Source organism: Pecten maximus, chromosome 1 (assembly GCF_902652985.1).
Source record: "Pecten maximus chromosome 1, xPecMax1.1, whole genome shotgun sequence".
Classification (NCBI taxonomy): Eukaryota; Metazoa; Mollusca; class Bivalvia; order Pectinida; family Pectinidae; genus Pecten; species Pecten maximus.
Genome location: NC_047015.1, coordinates 40,397,693 through 40,424,580, shown reverse-complemented (window position 1 = coordinate 40,424,580; position 26,888 = coordinate 40,397,693). Strand labels below are relative to the sequence as shown.

The following is a 26,888-nucleotide window of genomic DNA, read 5'->3' as shown; positions in this document are numbered from 1 at the left end:
TAAAAACGATTTTCTCATCAAAAGAATAATACATATATATAATTACATCTATATCACATTATTGTTAATTTTCTAATTATCACAAAAAGAGGAAATATAGATCATCCCTTTAAATATCATGTTATTCTGTCTTTTTTCTTGTGTTACAGACCAACATTACCAATCCTGACCACATAAGCATCGTTTTTAGCTCGTCTCTTCGAAGAAGAGGGAGAGCTTATGTTGTCGCGTCGGCGTTGGTTTTTCAAATGTTAAGTTTTTGGTGCAAGTGTTGAAAGGCATAGTAATTAATGGTAATATGGTCCCTGTGGGGGTTGAACTATATCCCCTGCTGGAGTTAAACTAAAAGATTTTTTGGGAAAAAAAATGGATTTAAAATTTTTTTTGTGCAGGTGTTGAAAGCTATTAATACATCACTTTATGATTGTACTAGGTTGCTGATATTTGGTAAAAAAAAGAGTCCCTCTGGAGATGCACTATCCCTCCTTGGAGTTAAACTGGTAAAAAAAACAATGTGAAAATGCTCACATTAGACCATTTATATACTGGTCGACATTTTTCAAGGGAGACAACTCTCATTAGGATTATTTTATCAAAAAATTGAAGAAATAGGTCCAAAAGCAATTACATTTGTATTAATATATTTATTTAATCTACAACAGCATAGCTTGCATGTCTCCTGAATGTTTGTCAATAGATAATTTACATATATATATAAATTGGTATGGCTTTGAAAATTGCATGAATACACTAAACACAATCTGACCAAGTAAACAATATAAATATTATTAATGCAATTTGCGAAACCATACCAATTAATATACTTTTAATTATTAACAAACATTTGCGAGACGAGCTATGCTGTTCTCCAACAGCTCTTGTTTATGTATCAGTGCTCTCAGGGGGGATAACTCTCATGAACTGTACTCTAACGCAGGTCTGATGTTTATTTTTTGTCTGGATGTAGCATTTTATCAGTGTTTCATATCACTTTAATGTGACTGAACCCAAACCGGATCAGGTGCCAAAACTGATCACTTTCCACAAAAAACTATTTTAGATGTAAATCAACATTTGAATGGCTATAACTTGGCGTAGCCATGAAGACTTTTCCTGTAACCCTATTTCTGCTTGAGTAACTAACGACACCTCAATGTGACCTTGAGATAATGCCTCCAAGCCTATATCCACACAAATAAATGAGGACCACTCAGGGGTGACCTTGAAGAATCAACTTGAGCCCTATTTCTGCTTGAGTAACTAATGTGACCTTGAGGTAATACAATCCATTAAGCCTATTAAATGTCCAGACCAGTAAATGAGGACAACTCATGAACAAATAAACAAAACCATATATCTTCGCCATTGAATCAGGATCATCCAGGAAATCTTTAAGTACCCAGACAGTAACCTAAAAATTAATAATATCCCCTGACAGTTAAATTAGGATACTTAAATAAAATTACTTGTATACAAAGATAGAGACGTTTGGCAAGTATATAAATGACTTTGCCCTACAGAAACATGCTTCTGTACACACAGGAATTCTTATTAGTCCCCTACCGGTGAAAACAGGGGCACTATATATATATAGGCTTTGCCTGCGTCCGTCCAGTCCATCAGGTTAAATTCCTACTTAAAGTTTTATAATGGCACACCATTCACTTAATAATGGTATTAGGATGCTGATTCTTTGCATAGAGGTTCTTTCGGTGTGTGTCATTACTTTTGTACAGTTAAAACTGAAAAAATTATTGTCATTTTTTGAAATTTTTGCCATATTATGGACTTAACTGTTTTTACTGTATTCTTGAGGTTAAAGTTTAGGGGACATGTATTGATTTAGCAATACTCACAGAATGCTTGTTTATATCAGTGATTGGTGATAACAAATCAAATATGTTTCAGTTGAAAGTATTTTACAAAATTAAGTGTATAGGTACAAAATATACACAGCTACAGGACAACACAGTTTAGATACAGAATCTCCTTAGAGTCTTGCTATGTTTGTGACTCTGTAAACACCCAAGGAGTGAAAACATAACGTACCTAATGTAGAAGTGAACATTTTATGTCTGTGTATAATGTACAAGTCGTTCGTCATCTTCTCAGACGATGTGATTATGTCACATATGTTATACTTGGGCCTTCACAACAAAAGGCTGCTACACATCCCACTTATCATAATCAAATGTCTACCATACCGTGATATCAGCCTGATGGTTCGCTTAGACAGACTACATTTATTTCTCAATACTTGTTTTTTGCAGCATCTATCAAAAAAAAAATTTATGGTATGAGTAAAACAAATATGACTCTGTATGAATATTTAGTCTGTACTCCGAGACAATATTATATACTGTATAGGGTTTTTGATAAATAGAATGTATTATGAAATTATACAAACAAAATCAATAAAAGAAGTGAATTTCAGGATCGTGCATGGTCTGAGCATGCAGAGACTTAACACAGAACTTTTGTGTTGTTTGTATGGGATATTATAATATAGAACACGTACCATTTAGATTATACATTTGTTTTAAAAAATATACCTTTCTACAATGATCATTGGTGATGACTGTTTATTTTAGAAAAAAAAATTGTGTTTTGTCACAATAATTCAATAAAGTTGAAAAATAAATATATTTGTACACAGTGACCAGTGCCCATTCATTCATGACTTGCTAAAAAGGTTTTATGCAGTCTTGTACTAATTAGCTCATCTGCCAAAAGGGGCAAGTGAGCTTATTGCATGGTATGACATCTGTCATCCATCAATCATCTGGAGGTCGTCCATCCAGCATCAACAACTTCTTCTCAATAATTAAAAGGACCAGAGACCTCAGATATTAGGCTGGTAGCATGCTGGAGTGAAGGACTTCCTAGTTTTTTTTTAGGTCACCTGAGACGAAGTCCGGCATCGTGTGTTGTATACAATTTACGTTGTCAACTTCTTCACGATAACCAAGAGGCCCAGAGCCATGATATATTGGGCCAGCAGCCTTTTGGGATGGAGAGCTATCAAGTATGTTCAAATCAACAAGGTCCAGTATGGTGAAAAATTTAAAAAAAAAAAAAAAAAAAAGTATGTTCAAATCAATGACCTTGACCTACTTCTCAATAATCGAGAGGCCCAGTGGTATGCTTTGTTAACAGAATAAAAAATTTGTTCAGTTAAATGACCTTGACCTACCTTCAAGGTCACACTGGTAAAATGTGTAAAATTATTTTAAAAAATACCAACTATCATTATCAGAACTCGGATAACTGTTAAGGTCCATGGACCTCTTGTTTTTGTTTCATTTTTTTTTTTCAAATGAATGACCTTGACCTACTTTCCATGTCACAGGGGTCAATTATGCTCAACAAATTAACAGCTTCTCAATATTTAGAAGGCCCCTAGAGACCTGATATTGGGCGTGTGGCATGCTGGGGTGAAGGGCTACCAAATTTGGTTAAATGAACTACTTTGACTTCTAAGTCAAGGTTACTGGGGTGAAATCCGTTAAAATCTTTAAACAAGGACTTCTGAATATCCAAGAGACCTGGAGATCTGATAATAGGCCAGTAAGTGTACTAGGATGAATGGCTACACAATTTATTTTAATGAATAAACCTAGCCTTCACTTATGTTTGAATAAAGTGGTAATCAGCTTAGCATCTGCAAAAAGTGGATTATAAAGCAGGTGAGGGAAACAGGCTCCTTGGGGCATCTTGTTCAATAAAACAGAAAATGTAAAATGTCTTAATTCTAAGTTGTGTTTAACAGAATAAATATGGTAATATGGAAAAGTGTGAATAAACTCAAACTGTATTGCTTATATAATTTCTTCATCAATAAGAATTTGTACTGGGTAGATACGTGTGTTGAGAACAAATAGCCTTGTTTGTTTGCTGGCTTGTGACAGAAACTTGTTTTAAATTGCTGGTTGGTTTAGGAAGTCAGTATTTTTTGCCTGTTTGACATTAATGCATCTGCAACAAGCCTAAGACCTATTATCTCTAGTTTCCATCTCCAATTTCTGTTATCTCACTATGCTCATTTATTTTACATGTGCAACTTGAAGCTTGAATTCCTCAACTATAGACAATCTGCCAGTTACGCTGTGGATTAGAACAATAGCATGTGCAATGTGTTCAGTATACTGGTGAAGAAATGTGCAGGTTCTGGTGTTATTAAAAAGGGAAACATTTCATACATTGCATGGTCCATTGGGCAAGTCACAGTGCTGAAGCGAGTTGATTTACATGTTATTGTTTAAATACTTAAATGCCATTCTCATCCGTTCTTGTTTTGCCAATATATTTGCACATGTCTATCACCACATGTTGTTTTAGTACCTAGTTTAGTCCCAAGGTCTCTCTCTTTCAACAGTTTGTATTTTTGGTGTCTATGATTTTTTGAATTTGTCAGAATTCCACTGTTTACATAAAAATGACATTTTTAGCCCACCATCATCAGATGGTGGGCTATTCAAATCGCCCTGCGTCTGTCTGTCCGTAAACAATTCTTGTTATTGCTATTTCTCAGAGAATACTAAAGGGATCTTTCTCAAATTTCATATGTAGGTTCCCCTTGGTCCCTAGTTGTGCATATTGCATTTTGGGACTGTTTGTTATCACTATTTCTCATAAAGTAATGGAAGAATTTTTCTGAAATTTGATATGTATGTTTCCCTTAGTCACTAGTTTTGCATATTAAAGGGGACTGATTATAATTAGAAAACAACATGGCCGACAAGGTGGCCTTCTTTTGATTTTGATAATATCAGTTTGTTATCACTATTTCTCAGAAGTTCCAAAGGGATCTTTCTCAAATTTCATATGTAAGTTCCCCTTGGTCCATAGTTGTGCATTTTGCGGTTTGGGATAAATTGGAAAACAAAATGGCTGACAGGCAGCCATCTTGGATTTTGAATTTTGCAGGTTGCTCCTGCTATATATTTGTACTATATCAAGTTAAATGTTTTGAAAGAAGAGTGAAAGAAGGAAAAAGAAGACAAAAGATAAGTCTTTCATTTGACTGATATAGATCATTCAATGGTGGGCGCCAAGATCCCTCAGGGATCTCTTGTTACAGCCTTGAGTCAGTATTCAGTAAACACTATAAAGTAGTTGATGTATTAGACACTTATAAAATGAACAATTTTTGACTCCCTATGAATTACACTATATAAAGGCAGCCTGCAAATGTGAAGATGTATATATTCAGATCACAAGCCATGCTGGTGTGTCAGTGTACAGCTCTTTTTTCTCTTTTTTTTCTTCAAATATACAGTCTGAGAAGAAATTTGAAATATTTCAGTTTTATCATTCCAAGGAAATTGTGATAATATAACTAATGCTACAAAATAGTAATTTGATAGATTTATATGTCTACAGGGAAAACAGTATTTGATTTAGTTGTCTCCCACAATATGTTGTTCTTTATAATTCTCTTAATTGACTCATCTATTTGGTCCAATGTTATTTTGTATCCAGGTGTTGTAATTATCACTGCTTTTCAATGAAGAAAATGTGTTTTCCAGGCTTAGAATCAATGAATTTTTTTTCTGTTACGATTTAGCTATTGATTTCCTATATGATACCTATCTTTTTGTAGTAAAACCCTGTACAGGCCTGTCATGTATGTAAGGGAGGCAGACTTCCACTGATTCCCTCATTTCCTATACACATCTATAATGTAAAGATTTAACAGCAAGCCAAATGTTCAGTTTGCCAGGCTTTGAGACCAATATTCTGATAAATAAAGCAATTTACTTGTTAGGATATTGGTTCATGAGCTAATTTTCTTGTAATTACATTTACTCATTTTAGGTGAAATAGTTGCACCCTGTGACGAGAGCATGTACAGACAGCACAGCTTTAGGAAGTACCGAGAACTATTAGATTAAAAAAAACTAATTTAAATATTGGCCTTCAAGTCCTGTGCTTGAGAAATTATGGTCTAATCAAATCTTCAAGCTGTTAATACTCCCAAAGCATATTGCATGGCATCTCTTATGTAATCGAATGGTATCTTCCAGAATAGAATCTGGATATTGTAATAAGAAAACCATTATTTCAAGTAAAGTTTTATTCTGTGCTTCTAAAATACACAAGTTTGGTGTATGAAATCTAAAGATGTCAAGATGGTTTTATGAAGTTTTTGAGAGTTCTGAATGGAAAAGAAACAAAAGTTGATATGTATTGACGTATTAGATGTGGTTATTACTCATGACAATCACTTTCCACCAATAATTATCCTTACTTGGGATGAACAGAACTCATTATAGTATTTATCATATTGTCTGTCTTTCTGTTGACTAGCTTTTCGTTCTTATCATCATCTTTTGCTATGATATGTCTTCATCATAGCTATGGAGCTGAATCTCCCAATAATGTGGATTTGTATTTGAATTTATTTTCTCTTTTCTAAAACTCTGGATAAAGAGAGAGAATATAGCTGTCATGAGTGTGTTTGATGTACCTGTTTAAAGTTTCATACTGGTATCCATTATAATTGATGTGCTGTAATGAGCTCCTTGTTGGATGTGGGTTCCTTTATTGTCTCTGCTAAAGTCATTATCTTAGCCTAATGGAGTTTGTCCTTGACAAGGTGAAGGTTACTCTGTATAGCTTTTCCCAGGTGCTGTAGGGATAATCTCCAACAGTAAACATAATGTATATCTGTTGTTAATGTTTTCTTTTTTCTATATATCTGGTTATTAATAGATATACCTGCACGATAATAGATAAATCTTTCATAATGCTACACGATAGTTAATAATATAAACCATTGATGTTCACTTTTAAATTCTGTGATATTAACATCTGACTACTATATATTCAGCAGCTATACATGTCTGAAGCTACTAGAATGCAGCTGGTGTCGTATTTTTGTCTCTCTTTGTGTCAGGAAAATGTGGATAATTATTGTATTGTTAGATCAGACAATCACTGTGGATTGACAATCATATACAGATATATACCTTGTCGGGAATAACCTCTTTTTGTCATGTCGCTATGGTAACTGGGCGACTGTATCCATTGGTTACAAGTAATGACTATAAGGATTAAACATGATTAAATTATCCTTGAAGATGTTAGGTTGAGAATTTGATTTGTTTTACATTACCAGTGTACAATTACTTGGTTTTCACTATAGACATTGGCTTAATGGAAATATAATACATTGATGTGTTTCTCTCTGCCATTATCAAACACCCTTTCCATCACCCTTTTTTTCCCCCCTGAAATTAGACCAGAATTGTTGGACAATTCTGGGACAAATCTATTGTCAAAACACTGCCCATACAATAAACACATATAAACAAGAAATGCTTGAAAATCATAGTTACTGTTCAAGCTTTTCTTGTATGTGTTTTTACCAAAAGAGGAGTTGGATTCCATTACATTGTTTGTAACTGTACATGTAAATTTATGGACAACAAGTGATATAGATAAAAATAATATGTAGTTTTCAGATTTTACCAATTAAGATTGGAAAAAACATAAACTAGGGAGTAATCCATTTTATTTCCCTGTATATGGTAATTTGAAGGTCCCATTGTTTCTGATTAGAGGATGCTTTTGGAATACAGGAATACACTATACACTGTATATTTCCAACTTTCCAGTTTACTGCCCTTAACAGTCTTGTAAGCCATGTGATATTTCAATATTTTGTTTATGCGAGATGATAGCACAAAAGGTATGGCATTTTGAATGTACCATCAAGTTGATTAGTAGTACATACATGTACTGGTAACACCTGTTGCTTGTCTGCAGTGTACTGTGAAATAAAAAAGAAATGATAGATCTTCCTTATTTATATGTATCTTACATAAAATCTGGTATCAATAGAAAGGTGATGTTATTCATAAATTTGTTCTTTATGAGTACTGCATGTATACACTGCATAATAAACAACGATTTCTATCTGACTACCCAGTATGATATACAGTACCATACCTATCCAACAATAAAGCCCATGCCTGGTAATAAGCCCAACAATATCTGTGGGAGCTAATGAAGTGGATATGACACTGTCAGGAAATAATGAACTGATTGTCATGAAAATTGACATAAATGAATTTTGTACCACCACATTTAAATAGCTGTTCGATTGGAAATCTTTTTCTTGGGAGGTAGCATTTTATGCGTGTTTCATACCACATTAAAATAAAATACAAGGAAATGCTATTTCATTGTCACATTAAGCCTATCCCTGTTAATTGAGTCGAAGTTTTAGGTGTTGGCTGCTTGGGTTTCAAGATAAATACAGTCCAAAAAATTGTGGTGATTAAAGATCGATCTATGTATACGACTGCTTTTCTGCTAACCCACCTGTATAAAGAGAACTTTTATGATTTCAGATCTACCTACACCTGAGATACTACACCTGCCCTAACGAGCAGCGATGGATAGTAAGGATTCTATTCATCGTCCCAATCTACTCCTTCGATTCCTTCCTGAGTCTCATGTTTTTCAACAATGACAATTACTATGTGTACTTTGACAGTATCCGAGATTGCTATGAAGGTACGTGTACTTGGCGTAAAATTAAGGAAAAGCTCTGATGTTCCAATGAATAAAATTTAAAGAAAGCCCATGAGTATGGTGTATTTTAAAATAATCAATATTTATTGATTTCAGACTTGTTTGATCCTTCCCCCACATCAATCACTTACATGCTATCTTCCCTCATACATATAAATGGTTCATTACTTGGACAATAAAAGTAAATGAAGGAAGTATGTTCAGCAAGAAATATTATGCCAATGCCAACCACCTCACTTTATTCATGCGATACTATGCTTTTTTTACCCCAAATTACTGTAAACATTCATATTTTAGAGATGATCTTATTTTAGCATTTTTTTGTGCTTGAAACATTCTGCTAATTTTAGTTTATTTACATTTGTTTCTATGGCAATCATTATACTTGAAACATTCTGCTAATTTTAGTTTATCTACATTGGTTTCTATGGCAATCATTATACTTGAAACATTCTGCTTATTTTAGTTTATCTACATTGGTTTCTATGGCAATCATTATACTTGAAACATTCTGCTAATTTTAGTTTATCTACATTGGTTTCTATGGCAATCATAATGTTGGTGCACTCATTCATCATTCCGCTAGAATCTGTTTTAATTTAGTTTAACATTAAAATTTGAGTGCATAAATTAATACATTTACATTAAAACATCAATTATCAGTATATAACTTGCATATTTTAGCGTAATCTTTTTTAACGCTTTTCACGCTAGAAGCATTATGCTTAATTATGATTGCACTAATTGCACTTTCTATACATTGTTTTTATATGAAATAATTTTGGTGCGCCAATTTATCATTTCACCAATCTTTTAAAATTTGGAAATGCACTAAAATATGAGTACGCAAAATAATTTAAAAGTACATTGTATGTTTACATTATTCAAACTTGATTGGAATTGCAACCCTGGCTGATATAACAGTTTGATACAATGATAATTTTGAGTGAAGCCCATCCAAATTTAAGGGTTAAGGTGCAGTCAAATAGGGGCCAAATTGACTTTTTCATCAATCTAAATTGTTCTAGAGACAAAATTTCTTCATAGATGGAAAGGTCATCAGGTCTAAAAGGTCTTAGCTATATCTAGCTTTAAGGTATTGGTTTGTGTAAAAAAAGGTCTGTAAATTAATGTAAACTTCTTAGGCTATGAACATTTAAGGAGTTGGCAAGTATACGGTATGTGGTTCTATGTACCAAGGTATATATACTGCAGTTGGAAAATTTGATTTTTTCTGAGCCTGCAGTCCTCTGACTTTTACAATATGCAACTCATTTGCAACAGATTGGATTCTTCTTCCTGAATGTCAATGAATCTGACTGTATCATTTCAACAGCTTGTGTCTTTTGTACTGTAGCTGCAGGCAAGCCCATAGTTTATCTCCCCAAATGAGATATATACAGAAATTCTCTAAACAAGGCAGTAAAAAGGGACTGATATTTCACCAAGATATCAATACTTAATAACCATCTTGTTTTTGAATATTGCAACATTGACTAAATTTTAAAATCATAACATAAGTGGGTTTTTTTGTGTCAAATGACTTTCAATTCTTAACTTTTGTTTGAATATTTTGTACATGCTTTATGTATAATAAGACTAGCTAGTGTTTAATAATGAAAGTGAGAGAATAAACAAAATTCAAATTTCATTGATCTTCCATTATCCTTTTATCTGTTTTAATATGTAATTGAAATATAAGGCATTGATGAATGAAAAGCTTTTAAGAGGTCCCTGCGAGTGTAATTTGATTCAAAATGGCTTTTGAAATTGTTGCATGTTATAAATAATCCGTTGTGATTGCTGTTTTAAACGTTTTACTGATAACAAATTCCATCTCATTTGCAGCTTTTGTGATCTACAGTTTCCTGAGTCTGTGTTATGAATACCTTGGTGGTGAGAGCTCTATTATGTCAGAAATCAGAGGCAAGCCAATCAAGTGAGTGTGATGCCTGCAGTTACCAAGATAAAAAGCCTCTACTTTCACTTCAAAATCAATACATGTTACACAATAGTGATGGTGTTTGGATTGAATTGGATTTTTTTTTTTCATTATTTGTTGAAATTAAGGGGAAAGCTCATGCTATAACAAAAGGTCATGTTGTTAGTATGACCTACAAATTAAGAGTGATCAACTGGCTTGCTAATTAGCATAATGTGTCAAGCATTTCATTGGAAAGGTGATGTTAGAATACTTATACTCTATGCATGCCAGAGTGTATAATTGTTTACATTAAATTGAGTTGAGAGGGGGTGGAGATAGCTCAGTCAGTAGAACATTTGACTAACCTCGGGTGAAGATCCGAGATGTATGGTTCGACAGTAGAACATTTGACTGACCTCGGGTGAAGATCCGAGATGTATGGTTCGACAGTAGAACATTTGACTGACCTCGGGTGAAGATCCGAGATGTATGGTTCGACAGTAGAACATTTGACTGACCTCGGGTGAAGATCCGAGATGTATGGTTCGACAGTAGAACATTTGACTGACCTCGGGTGAAAATCCGAGATGTATGGTTCGACAGTAGAACATTTGACTGACCTCGGGTGAAGATCCGAGATGTATGGTTCGACAGTAGAACATTTGACTGACCTCGGGTGAAGATCCGAGATGTATGGTTCGACAGTAGAACATTTGACTGACCTCGTGTGAAGATCCGAGATGTATGGTTCGACAGTAGGACATTTGACTGACCTCGGGTGAAGATCCGAGATGTATGGTTTGACAGTAGAACATTTGACTAACCTCGGGTGAAGATCCGAGATGTATGGTTTGATAGTAGAACATTTGACTAACCTCGGGTGAAGATCTGAGATGTATGGTTTGACAGTAGAACATTTGACTAACCTCGGGTGAAGATCCGAGATGTCATATGGTTCGATTCCTACCGAGGCGGTTCTCAGGAAACTCATGAGACCACAGTCAAGACTGTGCTGCAGGGTATCCAGTAGATCCTTGAGAGTATGTTTTTGATTCTCCAAAATGATATATTTGACTTGGTATTGAAAGTACATGTCTATTTGACTTATGCTTTAACCCTTCAGATTTCTAAAAAACAGTGATTTGGCCTCTGAAATTGTTGAAAATCAAGGACCAACTGGGTAGCCCTGTGCTGTTGTGGTTGTTGTGTCTCTTGAAAAGACACTTAATTCCAATTGCACTTGCACTTGAAGGCATATGATACCAGCGTCTCCCCATGTATTTTGATTTGTAAGGTAGCCACCAGCTACTATACAGAAATTCTGCCTAAAGTTGTGTATTATTGGGGGGATAAAACGACAAACAAATAAAAACAATTAAGGTTTAAATGTATATGATATAAACTTGCCAAAGCATTGTACATTTTGTGCAAAACTTTTTTTTCTCAACAGATCCAGCTGGATTTGGTGTACCTGTTGCCTTTCTGGTAGGCAGTATACCATAGGGTTCCTCAGATTCTGTAAACAGGTAAGTTAGTTAAAGACAGATTGTGATTATGTGAATTGTAGCTGTAATTCTGTAAGGAATTATCTAAAAGAGAACAATTAAAAAAAAAAAATCTTCCATCATAAATGATAAGAAATTTTAATTTAAATATTTGTATAGATTATACAGGTTTTATATTGTATGTCTTCATATTTCTTCTTTCTTTTCTTCTTTGGGTGACCTTTGCAGATGATCTTCAAAATGAGTTTATGATGATTATGTTTTTTTTCCAAATATTTAGGCTACCCTTCAATTCTGCATTGTGAAGCCTGTGATGGCGGTCATCACCCTGGTACTTCAGGCCTTCAGCTTGTACAAAGATGGCAACTTCTCGTAAGTGTTTGTTCCGATTGTCAACAATCATATATTTTCTCTAGGTCCAGTGTTTTTAAAGGAGCATTCCTTCATTTGAATAAAGTTTAGGTCGTCAAAATAGAATTTAATGGAAAATATGTATTTTTCCAAAGTAGTAAAAGTTTTACTCGCAAGATAAACTGAAGTTCTTCAAGTATGAAGTCCTAAGAATTCTTAATTTGCCCCGAAGTTTCACTAATTACCGCAAAGACAGACAGTATTTGTGTACGATTCATATTTTTTCTGTACATTTCAGTGTTAGTTTCATTACTAGTGGGCACAAACACTCATATAATCCTTATTTGGACATAGATTTCATCAATGGAAATTTTGCATGTTTCTGCTGTCCAAACAAAGGAATGCCCCTTTAAACAGCAGCAGTATATTTAGCATGGTAAAGTACAACAGTTATAGTTTTTTCTAGGTCAAGTAAGCAATATTATCTTGGTAAATGAAAAAACAAAAAAACAAATTCCCAACATCCAGCGAAAAAAATTTATAGACAATCAGCATTATTTGTTGTTGGTGAATGAACTCTTTGACTGTTTTTCTTCAGTGTTACTCTAGATCTTGCTGTTCTTAACTGGTTACCTAATTCGGCATTATCTGGTGGAAGGACATATCAAAGTATTCATTATTTTACGCTTATCAAAATTTGACTGAAGTTTTTCACTGATCTTTTTTAAACTTGTTGGGATTTATAACCATGATATGTATTTGTAATTTTGTGAGAAGCATTTTGATTAAGCCGTTTTTAGCTCACCTTGTCTGAATGGAGGGTGTTTTCTCACTTAAGCTAGAGCTAAGAGGGAGGTGGGCTAGCTAATAGGAGTGAAATCTTTAGATCTCTACTCATATCCAGATGAGCAATGCAGGCCACTTTTGCCTCTTGTTTGACAGATTTCTTTGATTTGTTATCATTACATGTATATAGTCGGCATAAAACAGATGTTAAGTATTGTCCCAGCCAATTCATTCATGTTTTGTATCCTTTCAGACCGAGTTCTGGCTACCTGTACATCATGCTTATCTACAACTTGTCCATCAGTCTGGCTCTGTATGCCCTTTTCCTGTTCTACTTTGCCACAAGAGAGTTGCTGAGTCCTTACGACCCAATCTGGAAATTCTTCACAGTCAAGTCCGTTATCTTTTTATCATTCTGGCAAGGTGAGTATGTTGTCAGAATGAAGTATTAGCTTGATTTTCTCTTCATTTGAATATTGTGCCTTGTAATGAGAAGACTAATCTTTGACACATATATTGAGGGCAGTATGCTTCAATATAGGTAGTATATTAAAGTGATCAGTTTCATGCAATCACAATAACATGAATATACTGCAGTCTCCAAAAACACACACACACATTGCACACATGCATCTTGCACAATGACCATAGCTATTGATACGATGTTAAACAATAGGAACCAAAACCAGTCTTGTAAGTACTGGACCAGAATGGAATATCTTTCACTAAGAAAATCTATAAAGAGATTAATTATTCCTCTACAATATAATAATTTACAACAGGCATTGGGAGAACGCATCCATTCAGTATCAGGCTTGCAGGGGGGGTTGTATATATCATGCATAGCTTGGAATCGGCCACGAAAGAGTTATAAGAACATATTGTTAAAACCAGAGCCAGGAGGTATTTCTGTATGTTAAAGTGTCCAGATCTTCATTATCATACATCCAGTATATGGAATTTAAGGTTCTGTATCAATATTACTTTTCCTTATAGGGGTTGTGCTGGCTATTCTAGAGAAAGGTGGTGCAATCAGTCCCATATACTCAGAGGATGGTATAATGAGGCAAGGAATGGGTACAGTATCTGCTGGCTATCAGAACTTCTTCATCTGTATCGAGATGGTGTTTGCAGCTTTAGCACTAAGATTTGCATTCCCCCACTCCATTTACAGTTCGGGGCCCAGTTCTACTGCTGGTCGTACTGTATCACTACAAAGTATCTCCAGCAGTCTAAAGGAAACCATGAACCCACGCGACATCATGCAGGATGCCATACACAACTTTCATCCCCAGTACCAGCAATACACACAGCAGGGAATGAAGATACCCCAGGAGGAGGAAGCAGCGGACGGCTGGCCGTACGACCAGTATCAAAACCGGCCAGTACAGAACGGCAATGGTCCTTCCTCTGTGGCGGCTAATACACTGAACACAAACCCTGCACCAACACGCAATCAACCTAGACAACCAACTCAGCCGGCGAAACAATGGATCGACAATAACACCTCACCGAAGGTTCAATGAGAAGACAACTCTATTAAGTTCCGATGATGAATTCCAGTGATGAGTCCTTTAATCGACAACTGTTATTCAGTTAATGAGAACGATTGTTTGATAAGTTTGGTATATTCCATGTGTGTAGAGCTGGAAAAGTCTGTTGAGTAAGAATGTTGGGTCTAACTGCACACCTTATAGCTGCTGTAGTGTCACTCTGCCACATTTCAGGTCGTTATTGACCTAGACAAGGACATCAAGGAGTTCAGTTTGATAATTTAGCAAAGAATAGCAAGCTCTCCCCTATCTATATTCATAGGAAACTTAAGAGATCCTTTCACCTCCTTTGGTAGAAAAGAATGGGAGGAGATGGGCAAGTCTTCACCCTAGGGCTAAGATTATTAAAGTCTTTAAACTTATATGCTTTAGCGGTCACCTAATTCTTGCCCTTTGCATACTTTAAGATATTGAACTAAATTATGATTGTGCTATTTGAAATTTTTTTTTATATCATTTTCATATATTATTGGTAGGCAAATTTATCAACATGCTAATATTTTAAAATTTGATATCTGATATTTGATTTAATTGTGCTGAAATCTGGTTGTGTTATGTTTACAGTAAACAGTCATCACACGCGACTTGCCAAGAGTTTAGTTGATATTCATTTATCAGTTTCCTTCATCTACAGAGGCAAAAGATTCCATTTCTCTTACACCTACAGTAGATAGCTTTTAAACTGCTAAAAAGCACATTTCATCATGATTAATTAGATAAGTCCTATTATCATAGTCAGGTGATTGGCACCTTTTTTCAAAGAGCAGTGATTTTAAACATCATTCCAGGCAAAATACTTGGGTTTAAGAGTGAATTGTCTATATTAAAGTAGGTTTCAGGTATATGGGTTGGTATAGTGTGAGAGTATAATTTTAGATCATATCTCTGTTCAAGTTCCAACCAAAAATGTTTAATGCATCCTTTAGATCAACTGACAATTATTTCAATTGTCTACTGAGGATTGATTCAATTGTCTACCAATGATCGATTCAGTTGTCGGCCAATGATTGATTCAATTGTCTACCAATGATCGATTCAATTGTCTGCGAATGGTCGATTCAATTGTCTACTGAGGATTGATTCAATTGTCTACTGAGGATTGATTTAATTGTCTACTGACAATTGATCATATTGTTTACTGACGAATGATTTAATTGTCTACTGACAACTGATTCAGTCGTCTACTGACGATTGATTTAATTGTCTACTGACAACTAATTCAGTTGTCTACTGACGATTGATTTAATTGTCTACTGACAACTGATTCAGTCGTCTACTGACGAATGATTTAATTGTCTACTGACAACTGATTCAGTTGTCTACTGAGGATTGATTTAATTGCCTACTGACAACTGATTCAGTTGTCTACTGAGGATTGATTTAATTGTCTACTGACAACTGATTCAGTCGTCTACTGAGGATTGATTTAATTGTCTACTGACAACTGATTCAGTCGTCTACTGAGGATTGATTTAATTGTCTACTGATGGACACCAAATCCTGGTCATGTTTCCTGACCATTATTACAACAAAATTGACACTGACAGTAAACTCTACTCAAGGATATGGAATATTGAGTCAGAATCTCTTATGTAATCGGGCACCTTGGTGTATGTTTGGCTGTTTGGCTGTTTGAGTTTCCACATCTTAACTTGGAATATAGTTCCCATGTCTTAACTGGGAATTACCCAAAAATGTTATATTAAATGCATCATTATTAATGTTATAATAGAAATTTTGGATGTTCAAATTAACCAAGAACAGAACAGGGGAAATAAGGTATACTATTGAAATACTATTGCATGAGATGTTTTTGTGTATAAAAGTTCTAGTTTTTGATGTTGCTAAGAAAACTAAAAAAATAAATGTACATATATGTACCAGTATGAGTTGAAATGCTGGACTGTTTAATTGGGGTACACGCAAAAGTTTATACCACAAAGTTATACTAAAAATTAGAGCAATATTAAAACGGTAAGTTGGTATTATTATTTTTATTCATTTAATTTTTTTTCGTAGGCAATATCAGTTGCCCACATTGTGGTGGTGGATAACAATGATCAAATAACTTTGTGGTTCAGAATGTCTTCACGCTTACAAAACGTTTTGGATTCACATAGTTTGTATTTTATGCACTTCCAAGAATTCTGGAAGATATAGTTTACAGACAGGAGGTGACATGAAACATGACATGCACAGACCGGAAAATGAGAAAGTTCTTTCTGTTGATATTGAGAATTATATAAATATTGAGGTTTATTGAATATCAGTTATTTCAGATTATGAAATAGAGAAAGCACCTTATCATATTATGCTTTAGAAATCTCAGTGACTTATCTTGAAATTGTACTGTACATAAATGCCTGGTAAGATTGAAGGTTTTCATATGCTCTTTTTGTGTCTCCTGTTGATTTGTGATCAGTGCTAATTAATGGTATAAAGGACATGCTTCAGAATCTCGTATTCAATTATCAATTATATGTCTTAAGCTTTAAAATGTGTATTTTCTGTTTAGTTTGTGAGAAAGAATACTGCCATCAAATACTAGACTTAATGTCCCTGGCATTGTTTGGGCTTACTTCCGAAAGTCTTTTACTGCCCTCCGCAAAATTTTACAAAATTGTAAACACATTTGAAGTTTATATTGACAACTTTTACCATTGGTGATAATTGATTGGCAAATTTTTCTGAAATAAAATACTAAGTCGAAACAGTATTTTATTCAATAATGATAAACCACGTTATAATTACATAAATTTTCTTTACGATAGCAAAATAAGTTAAGGGCTTATATCAGGCACATATTTATAGATAATTTAAAATTGTTCAGTTCAGTTCATAAAAAAAGATATTATATAATAGCGCTATCATAATTGTATAAGAATAAAAAAGAACAAAGGTTAAAATTAAGTGTGCTAATTTTGTTGAGAAAACTACATCGGCTGCCTTTTCCTCCGACAAAGAGAGGTGTCATGGTGATTCTGTATTCTACATCCCAACAACATGTATACATTAATATTTGAGGTGCATAAATGCTGGTTGTGATACTAGTATAATTGAGAGAGGGGAAAGTCTGAGCTTTAATGAGAATTTTGTTCTTCTGGCTTTAATATTCGAGTGTGTAATTGTTCTGATTTGTCATGTGTTTGACCTATCACAGTGTCAGCTATACCGAACAACTCCGATGATTGTCAGGTATACATTTTTATACAGTATATAAAATGTTTTTACATACACTGGTATTTATTGTACTGATCACAATTTTTTACAATAATTTATTTTGGTTTTATACAAGCTTTTGTGAATTGAGGACCAATTATTACAGAAAATTCTTCATAATTTCTTCTCCAGGTCAAATTAACGATTGATGATTTTGTGATTTAAGGATGTAGCTTTTGATATGTAATAGTATCACACTACAAGATCTTGTTTAATGTGAAATATTTATATAATTATATGAAAACTGTGAATGTGTTGTGATTACCTAAGTGTGCTATTAGAAAGAATCCAATTTTAAAAGTAAAATGTAATAAGATGTTCAATAAACTTTTTTTTTTTTACATCATTGCATGCACCCAAGGTAGGATACTACATGGAATTTAAAAGGCGAGATTAAAGTGAGGTATATATTAAAACAGGGAGTTAGATATAACTTGATTTAAAAAGATAGATTTGCTCTTTGAACAATAAGCAAGTTACATAAAGTGAATTAAATATTGAAATACTGTTATACATTTTTAGACAGTAACAAGATTTGGTTTGCAAGATGTGTCTGGATGTTGTATGAAACAGTGTATTGAGTGCCAGGTAATTCATTGTATTATGTATGTGTGTATTGAAGACTTGTGTCACTCGAAAACATCATCAGAACAATCACATTTATGTTAATATTGTAAATATAAATCATTTGTTGTACATATCATTTATTTAAAACAGAAATTTTATGAAATGTAGTAAGAGGATGTGATGTAGATTCAGTATAATTAGTTTGATAGGTAAAGCTTTGCTTGTCTTCTGTTGGTTTTGGAAATATATCAATGAAGTCTAAATGCCAAAACCGTTGTTCAAAACTTCAGCTCTGTTCAGTATGATAACACAGTTTATTACATTTTTACCAGTGAAATATATCGAAAATCATTCATTCTATAAAACACTGCTCAGAACACTGCTTACAAATGACAATGATATATATGTACCAGCATATAGCTCTCCGTCATAATGCAAGATTGAATACATAATATCACAATTTTGTGTACATTTGGGAGCAGTTGACAGTATTGAAATAAATTCTGGGAGAGATTGAGCTGCCTCAGTATATTTTGCTCTAAAATGTAATAACTGGAATATCTAACAGTGTCAGTATCTTCAGTAATACCATATATTTCATGATTGGGGTTAATATTTTGATTTCACGAGTGCGTATCACTCGTGTGGCTAATATTTTGGTATTACTGAAGACACTGTTAGATATCATCTATATATGTTCACCTGTTCATTTATTTCCTTGTTCAATGCCCCATGAACAGCAGGGGTCATTTTGAAGTGTAGTGTCCTAGTAGATGCTGGTGGCTGCATGGTAGTAGCTGGTAGCTACCTCACTGAACAACATACAGGAGGTTTGTGGCATGCTATCCAGAGCTATTGGTTGAAGTTTCTCGGCTTCTATTAGAAACACACACCACCCTGGGTACAGATCAAACACTCACATCGGCCATTCATCTGAGGTAACATTGCCCTAGTCAGTAGAGGTTATGTGAATCTGTACACCAGGGCAATCTTGGCGGGATATCGTGTGATTATATGTAACACCAGGGGTCGTTCAGATTTTAATGTAATATTTCAGGCATAGATCTTGACTGACCTGCAGATTTTAGTATAGGCATTAAAAGTCTTCATCAAAGATAAAACAACATACTGGGTAAAATCACTAAGTTATCCTTATTTCATAAGTGAACATTACTCTGGTCCCACAGGTCCTACCAGTAAATGAAAAATGCCCAGTATATTATAAGAATACTAACAAGAAAACTATAAATTTAAAGTAATTCAAAGTAATAGCTTTCCTACCAACAGAAAAGAGTTGATGTTCTACTTAATTTTGCTTCCAGTCACATATCATATATTCAGTCTGGTACAATCGGTTATGAAAAAAAGTGTCCCATATCATTAATCAAGCTAACAAGTTTTTAAAAAACAAAGCATTGTCAGTTTACCATAATATCACATGTGTTGTAAATCAGTGTGGGAAAAACGCATGTTGGAGCTGCTTTTGACAGAATATTAGCAGGTTCTTTGTAGCGCTAACAAAGATGGTTTGCTAAATAGAATGTTTTATTGTAGTGATAGAAATATTTTTGATATTGTTATATTGTCTGTTGTGGATTTGTGATAATGTAATTCTCTTAGTATATGGATATACGCAGATGTCTTTGTGTTGAAACATTGTAGGATAAAGTATATGTGTTAATTAGCTGGGTTATTCGCTAATCACTCCTGATTTCAACTAGATTAGAGCAATACCTAATAATATAGACAACTGTTTGTAGTTATTGGAATGTTTTTGTGAGGATTCCTCTTCAGAAGTTAGGGAAACGGGTCTACCGGCTAATCAAAGCTAAATATTTAAATAGGGTTTTCTGAGATATGTATGGATATGAACGATGGGATTAATATAATTGTAAATTTCTGCTTCTCAAGTCAAGTTTTTTTTCTGTCATAACAATATTTGCAACATCTAGATATGTAAAAGTAGCATGACTATGCTTAATTTGCTCTTTTTTCTTTCTTTTTTTTGTTCCTTGTGCAGTTTGGAGTTAGCATCCTGGACCTAGTTTATATCTATTTCAGCATTTCCATTCAAAATGTCTCGGTGGTTTATAGATCAATTTATAAAACACATTGTTGAAATCATAGGATAAATATTTACTTTTGTTTCTGTTTGAAGTATAATGGTGGTATACAGGTAAATACCACACTATACACGACTATTTGCGGTACAGTTATCTATTTTAACCTTGTTGAAATATAATGAAATCTTATTGCCATTATTTGGGGCCATTCATAATAAAATTCAGGTTTTGACACATGTATGCATGTTTCCTTTTTTACCAAAATGTGTTATATCACATTCCAGTGACAATAAAAGATATGAATTTAGACATAACAATCTACCTTCCCCGTTTCTAAAACTTAGTACCATCATCAAGGTAAGGGGAAATCACTCTGGAATCGGAAGTTCATGTGAAATTATCATACTACATGTAGTTAGATTGAACAGCTCCTCTTTAGTCGGCCTTTTCAGCCCATCAGCATTGTGAGAGTTTGTTGTCTGGAGTGTCATGTATAAACATCATATATATGTGGCGAGGGTTTCAACTTCTATCACACTGCTGTTCAGAACTAATTCTAGTCTCAATGTTCCTGTTCATCTATTTTCATCGCGATTCATATAGTAATCATTCTATTTAGTTATAACCATAACCCCCTTATAGCATGTTCATCATTTCTAATGAATAATATGAACACATAGTTTTGCTGCTTTTGGGAAGAGTTCACATATGGTTTTCATTATTGTTTAAGGATTTTTTATCACCATTTATTCTCACTGATGTTTTCTTTCTTTCTTTTTTTGTTAATGATTACGGATTTTTCAGCCTATATTGGTGAAATTAATGTTGATTATATTTAGCTCGTTAATTTGCTTTGTTATTATTTACAGCAGTAACCGTCTACATCAGTAAAATGTATATTTTATTAGCTGCTCCCTTTTTAAAAAATGTTAGCGATGTTATATTAAAGTCATGGTTTAACAAAAATACAATTGATACAATGTTTACTGTCACAAAATGATGTACAAATACAAGCATTGTTGCACAGGTATAATGTTTGTGAGGTCGGAATAAAGTACAATGACATTGTCTCGAATGTACTGGACACTTGATCGTGTGATTGTCATTATCTTTGTGCCAATGTTGTATTAAAATGCACTAGTATATGTAACCATTAAATATTAAATGACTATTGTACAGTTAAGATTTGTTTATCATTTTTAGCTCACCTGCCTGAAGGGCAAGTGAGCTTGTGCTGTGGTGCCATGTCCATCCGATTGTCTGTCCATCATCAACTTTTTCTTTAAACTTCTTCTCAATAACTAGTCCTATAATATAAGACTTTGAGGTTTATTTAGTGATTTTTAACATCATTATTGGATGTTTTGAGGTTGTAAAAGTGCAGACAAAAAGTGACTGAGATTTCTGTTATAGTTGACCTTGAAATTGACATTTATAACCTGAAATATTGTTCTTTAACTACCAATGATGGGAATCTAAAAATAACCTGTTGAATTAATTATCTATCATTAGTATTCTCATATAGGACCTTAAAAAACTTTTATTAAAATCCCCAAGAAACAAATTTGCTATGGGACAGAAGGAATATACAGTGTACATATATGACTATCCCCCACCCCACCACCACAAAAAACTAGCTACATGGTGAACACTAGTTGTTATCACACTTATCAACACTCACAAGAAAACACAGGTTTTTTGTATACCAATTTATTGCGGCCATGTCAAAGGTAATCTCGTGATGAAATGTACTGAAAATGTGAATACTTTCAATACATCATAGTACCGTAAAAACTATTGCACAACTGTCATAATATATTGTCACCTGTCTATGTACAAAACAGCATTTATATATTACATATAATATACAATTAGTATACGAAAAATATGTCATGATAATAACCTGTAGAATAATGGCATGCATGAAAATAAATATTGTAAACAGAAATATTGTACTCCAGTCTTTCATGATGGTTAAATTAAATTCACTTTTGCTAGTTGTCATAAAAAGTCTGTTGAAAAACTGCCAATAAAAAAGTAAATATCATATCATTTATGTATTAACTATCTAGCTATAGATGTTGTGTGTTAGTTGATGACAAATCTTGACAAAATATGGTTCTGATCACAGAAACTTGGCACATATTCTTCATCCCTATAACAGTTCTGATTACCTGGTATCTTAATTTTATATATATAGATATATCTATCGGTATATCAATATGGTGGTTATTTAAATTCACCGTTTGAGGGGATGCTGTTGAGTTCATGGGAAGTCTGAATGCAAAATTAGAAGCCAAAAAATTATACATGCACACAATCCACTATATATTACGTATAGATATAATATATGTATGAATATTACCAGGGAGGATATGATTTGTCAATTTATTTATTTTTGGAATAAGATTATTAATTAAAAAATATTTATTCAAAATGAGATTAATTAAAAGAATTTCATTTAACAAACATCATGAATATAGCATAAAGAATTGTGTGATATTTAACTTATACAACATATATGCATGGTGTTAACTTGTAGGATAAAACCATATATAGATCACACCTTTTTATGCTTGTCACAAATGTGGATAATGTCAAGACAAAATCTCATGCTCTCTCAAGGTAGATTGATATATTTAATGGTGAAAAAAGACCAATATAAACATGTTGTTGTATTTTGGCTCTTGCAACCTGAATTAACACACATGGAAACAAGTTTAACAAGCCCAAGGATTCCTAGACTGTCACAAGGTGTGTCTCTGTACCATACTACATTTACCTGAACACATTGATCTATAAGATAAAGTTTATTCAACAATGATTGTTACTTATACTAATTACAGCCAAACCTGCCTTAGCGACCACCTGAATTAAACAACAACCTTTCACAAGTGACCATATTTTCCCCTCCCAATGCTATTTACTATAATACTAGTTACCAGAACCTGGATTAACAGACCACCTGTCATATCTGACCATTTTATCAACTCCCTTGGAAGGTCAAATAAGACAGGTTTGACTGTACTTTTAATTTTGCTATATTCACAGTTATGAAATATATTGCGAAAAATAAGTACCCACTAGCAGTTATACATACTAAAGAAAGGTAAAGAAATGTTTACTGCAGAATTTTTATATAATACCCGTGAACTAGGTCTAGCAACTGCAAAATATTATCCCCATGAAATTTACTAACTGCACAATAATTTAGAGCTGTACAAGTAATTTTCACGAAGGCTTGAAATGTGTGAGACTTCTATGAACTACATATATAATGTAATACAAAAATTAAACTCTTGTGCTTAAGAGTATAACAACATAGCACCAAAAATTACCACAATATCACTTTGTGGATATCACAAAATTGTCATAATATCACGCTACATATCAATATATCAAAAACGTAGTAGTTTGTTAGTATGGGGTTTTATTGCATTTTTGCCAGTGAAATATAGAAATTGATCAGTCCTTTCAATATGGCAGCGTCAAGTTGATGTGGAGTTACGTCACAAAGAGATGACGTCATGAATTCCTGCTCTTTTTGACACTATTAATTTTTCGATGTTTATTAATTTTGTTTTTAGGTATATAAAATGCAATAAAAAGAAAATTGAATGGTTTCCCCTTTAATATAACATATTTCACTCGTATGACAGAATTTTCAATATTTCTCACTCGTGTTTCGCATTCGTGAAAATATCGATATTCTGGTGAAATATTTGTTATATTAAACAAGAAACCATTCAATATCCTCTATATATCACACACCCAGAAAAAACATGGGAACAAGTAAAAAATTGTAGTTTTATAGGGTTTAACTTCCTTGAAAACAGCCAGAATCATATGAGGACAAGTCAAAGCTTATCAGAAATGGTAACTGGATATGTATCACTGAGCGCATCACTCTCGGTTTTGTAGACATGTTCTGTAGACCATGTTTACCTGTCTTTGTGTGGATTTGTGTAGAGGTGTAACACTGACTCATGTACATCATCTGTTTATAAGACGTCAAGCGTATATCAAGTAAAGCACCAATCACAGGGAAGGTAACATTACGGTCCGAAAAACTACCATCAAACACAGTAATGGTAGCATTACGGTCCGAAAAACTACCACCAATCACAGGAAAGGTAACATTACTGAAAATATTACTTTCATAATACAGCTGAAATGTATATTATTCATGCAATAGGTGATAAATAATTATGAAATGGAGAAAATTAGAAACACATTTAATCAGAATGCCGATAATTGGTATACTATCAAGAAAACTTGAAAAATTCTAAATTAAAAGATTAAGTGACTGGCATCAGAGAAAATTTAAAAGTGTTCTATATCAACTATAAAGCTCCAGAGACAATGGACTAGGAATGATAGAGACTTTTGTTACTGTGGCAGTATACAAACGGATGGTCTCACCGGAGTGGTTATATAATATAGAATTAAAGAAGTTCAATAATTTGATATGTCATAGGCAAGAGGCATATAAAATTTGTAATGTGTTAAATATTTCTATATTTCACAGCTACCAGTGTAAGGTTCTGTTGATAACATTACTCATACCTGGTATTTATGAGAATCTAAGGAAAAAACATTTGATTTATTCTATATAAGATAGGCGGTATTATTACACAGGTTTCTTACAATATTTCTGATACAAGGTAGCCGTAGGACATGGTAGAACACATCCGTTATGTGATAGATATAAATCTAAAAGAATTAGTTAGACCATAGCCTGTTACACTTATAAAAGTGCTTGGTACGTCTTGACTTCTTAACCAGAAATTCCAAACAATTAGTCAGTAACTACCACAATATAGACCCCACCAGTAGATATATAAACACAATACCAGCACATTGATTCACCCGATGTCACAGAGAGTAATATTAGTGCAGATATACATTGTACTATACATACAGTACAATACACATTGTACTATAACAATACACATTGTACTATACATAGAGTACAATACACATTGTACTATAACAATACACATTGTACTATAACAATACACATTGTACTATACATAGAGTACAATACACATTGTACTATAACAATACACATTGTACTATAACAATACACATTGTACAGTACTATACATACAGTACAATACACATTGTACTATAACAATACACATTGTACTATAACAATACACATTGTACTATAACAATATATATTGTACTTTACATAGAGTACAATACACATTGTACTATAACAATACACATTGTACTATAACAATACACATTGTACTATAACAATACACATTGTACTATACATAGAGTACAATACACATTGTACTATAACAATACACATTGTACTATAACAATATATATTGTACTATACATAGAGTACAATACATAGACTTGCATTTGATGTGTACGTTCACACAACAATTGAGTGCTATCTGCTACATTTAAAAAAAATATGTGACTGAATTTGCTTTAATATACACTCTGTAAAAATATGTAGCATTTTCATCATTGAAAAAAATCTCATTTGCTGCCTGAAAACTGTACCATACAAACAATGGAGGAAGAAATGACATCAAGGACCTATAATGACATAGTTTCCATGATAGCGGAACATGTGGAGAGCATTTCTAAATATTTATAATATAAATTATATAATGACAGCATAATATTCTTTTTATCTCAAAAACAAAATATGATCTGTGATACCTTTTAAACAATTATACCACAACAATATTTTAATCTGAATCAAATAATAAAAAATATTTATACAACAAAACCAAATTTAGTCCAGGCTAGTTCATTTAAAAATAACAAAAACATTGACAGGTCCCCCATAATAATCAAATAGCCATTTGCCCATATCACTGAGGTTGACATTTGACATTTGGACTTCAAAAACAATTGAAAGGAAGCAAAATATACATAATGCAAGCATGCTCTATGTGACTGTTGATCCTTTAACTCTGTCCCCCAATATTACCTAGGCTCACGGAAATGTATGATCCATCTGTCCTTGACCTTTGGACTCAAATGAATTTGATCTCATGACCTTGATCTTTTTTAAAGTGACCTTGACCTTTGAACCAAAATAAAAAAAAATATAAAATTTTACCTTGCCCTTTGCCCTAAAAACCTTGATTTCTGACCTCAGTGTGGGTTCCATCCCACAGTAAGTTTAAGTGCTACCATCAGGGCCAAATAGAGTGATTAAAATTAGTAGCTGAAATGTCTTTCGCAATGGTTTAAAAAATATGTAAGATTATATGAATACTCAATGTTTCATTGAAAATTTAATATAAGTATATAATATGATGAATACTCGATATGGTACTGTACTATATCAAAATATACAATGCTCTGTATTCAAATAAAGGAATGTTTTGGTGTAAAATTATTAAAA

General features: G+C 33.4%; 1 protein-coding gene across 2 annotated transcripts in view; it reads left to right on the top strand.

Annotated features, from left to right (window-relative positions):
* The window catches only part of LOC117333701 (transmembrane protein 184B-like), a 33,863-nt gene extending 12,171 nt beyond the window's left edge, over nucleotides 1–21,692 (top strand). For both annotated transcript variants that reach the window (XM_033893131.1, XM_033893124.1), the window contains exons 3-8: nucleotides 8,358–8,523; nucleotides 10,390–10,480; nucleotides 11,916–11,991; nucleotides 12,251–12,342; nucleotides 13,361–13,530; nucleotides 14,104–21,692. In XM_033893131.1, the coding sequence (XP_033749022.1) occupies nucleotides 8,358–8,523; nucleotides 10,390–10,480; nucleotides 11,916–11,991; nucleotides 12,251–12,342; nucleotides 13,361–13,530; nucleotides 14,104–14,633 (1,125 nt within the window). In that variant the 3' untranslated portion in view covers nucleotides 14,634–21,692. The remainder of the gene's footprint in view (nucleotides 1–8,357; nucleotides 8,524–10,389; nucleotides 10,481–11,915; nucleotides 11,992–12,250; nucleotides 12,343–13,360; nucleotides 13,531–14,103) is intronic.
* The last annotated feature ends 5,196 nt before the right edge of the window (nucleotides 21,693–26,888 follow it).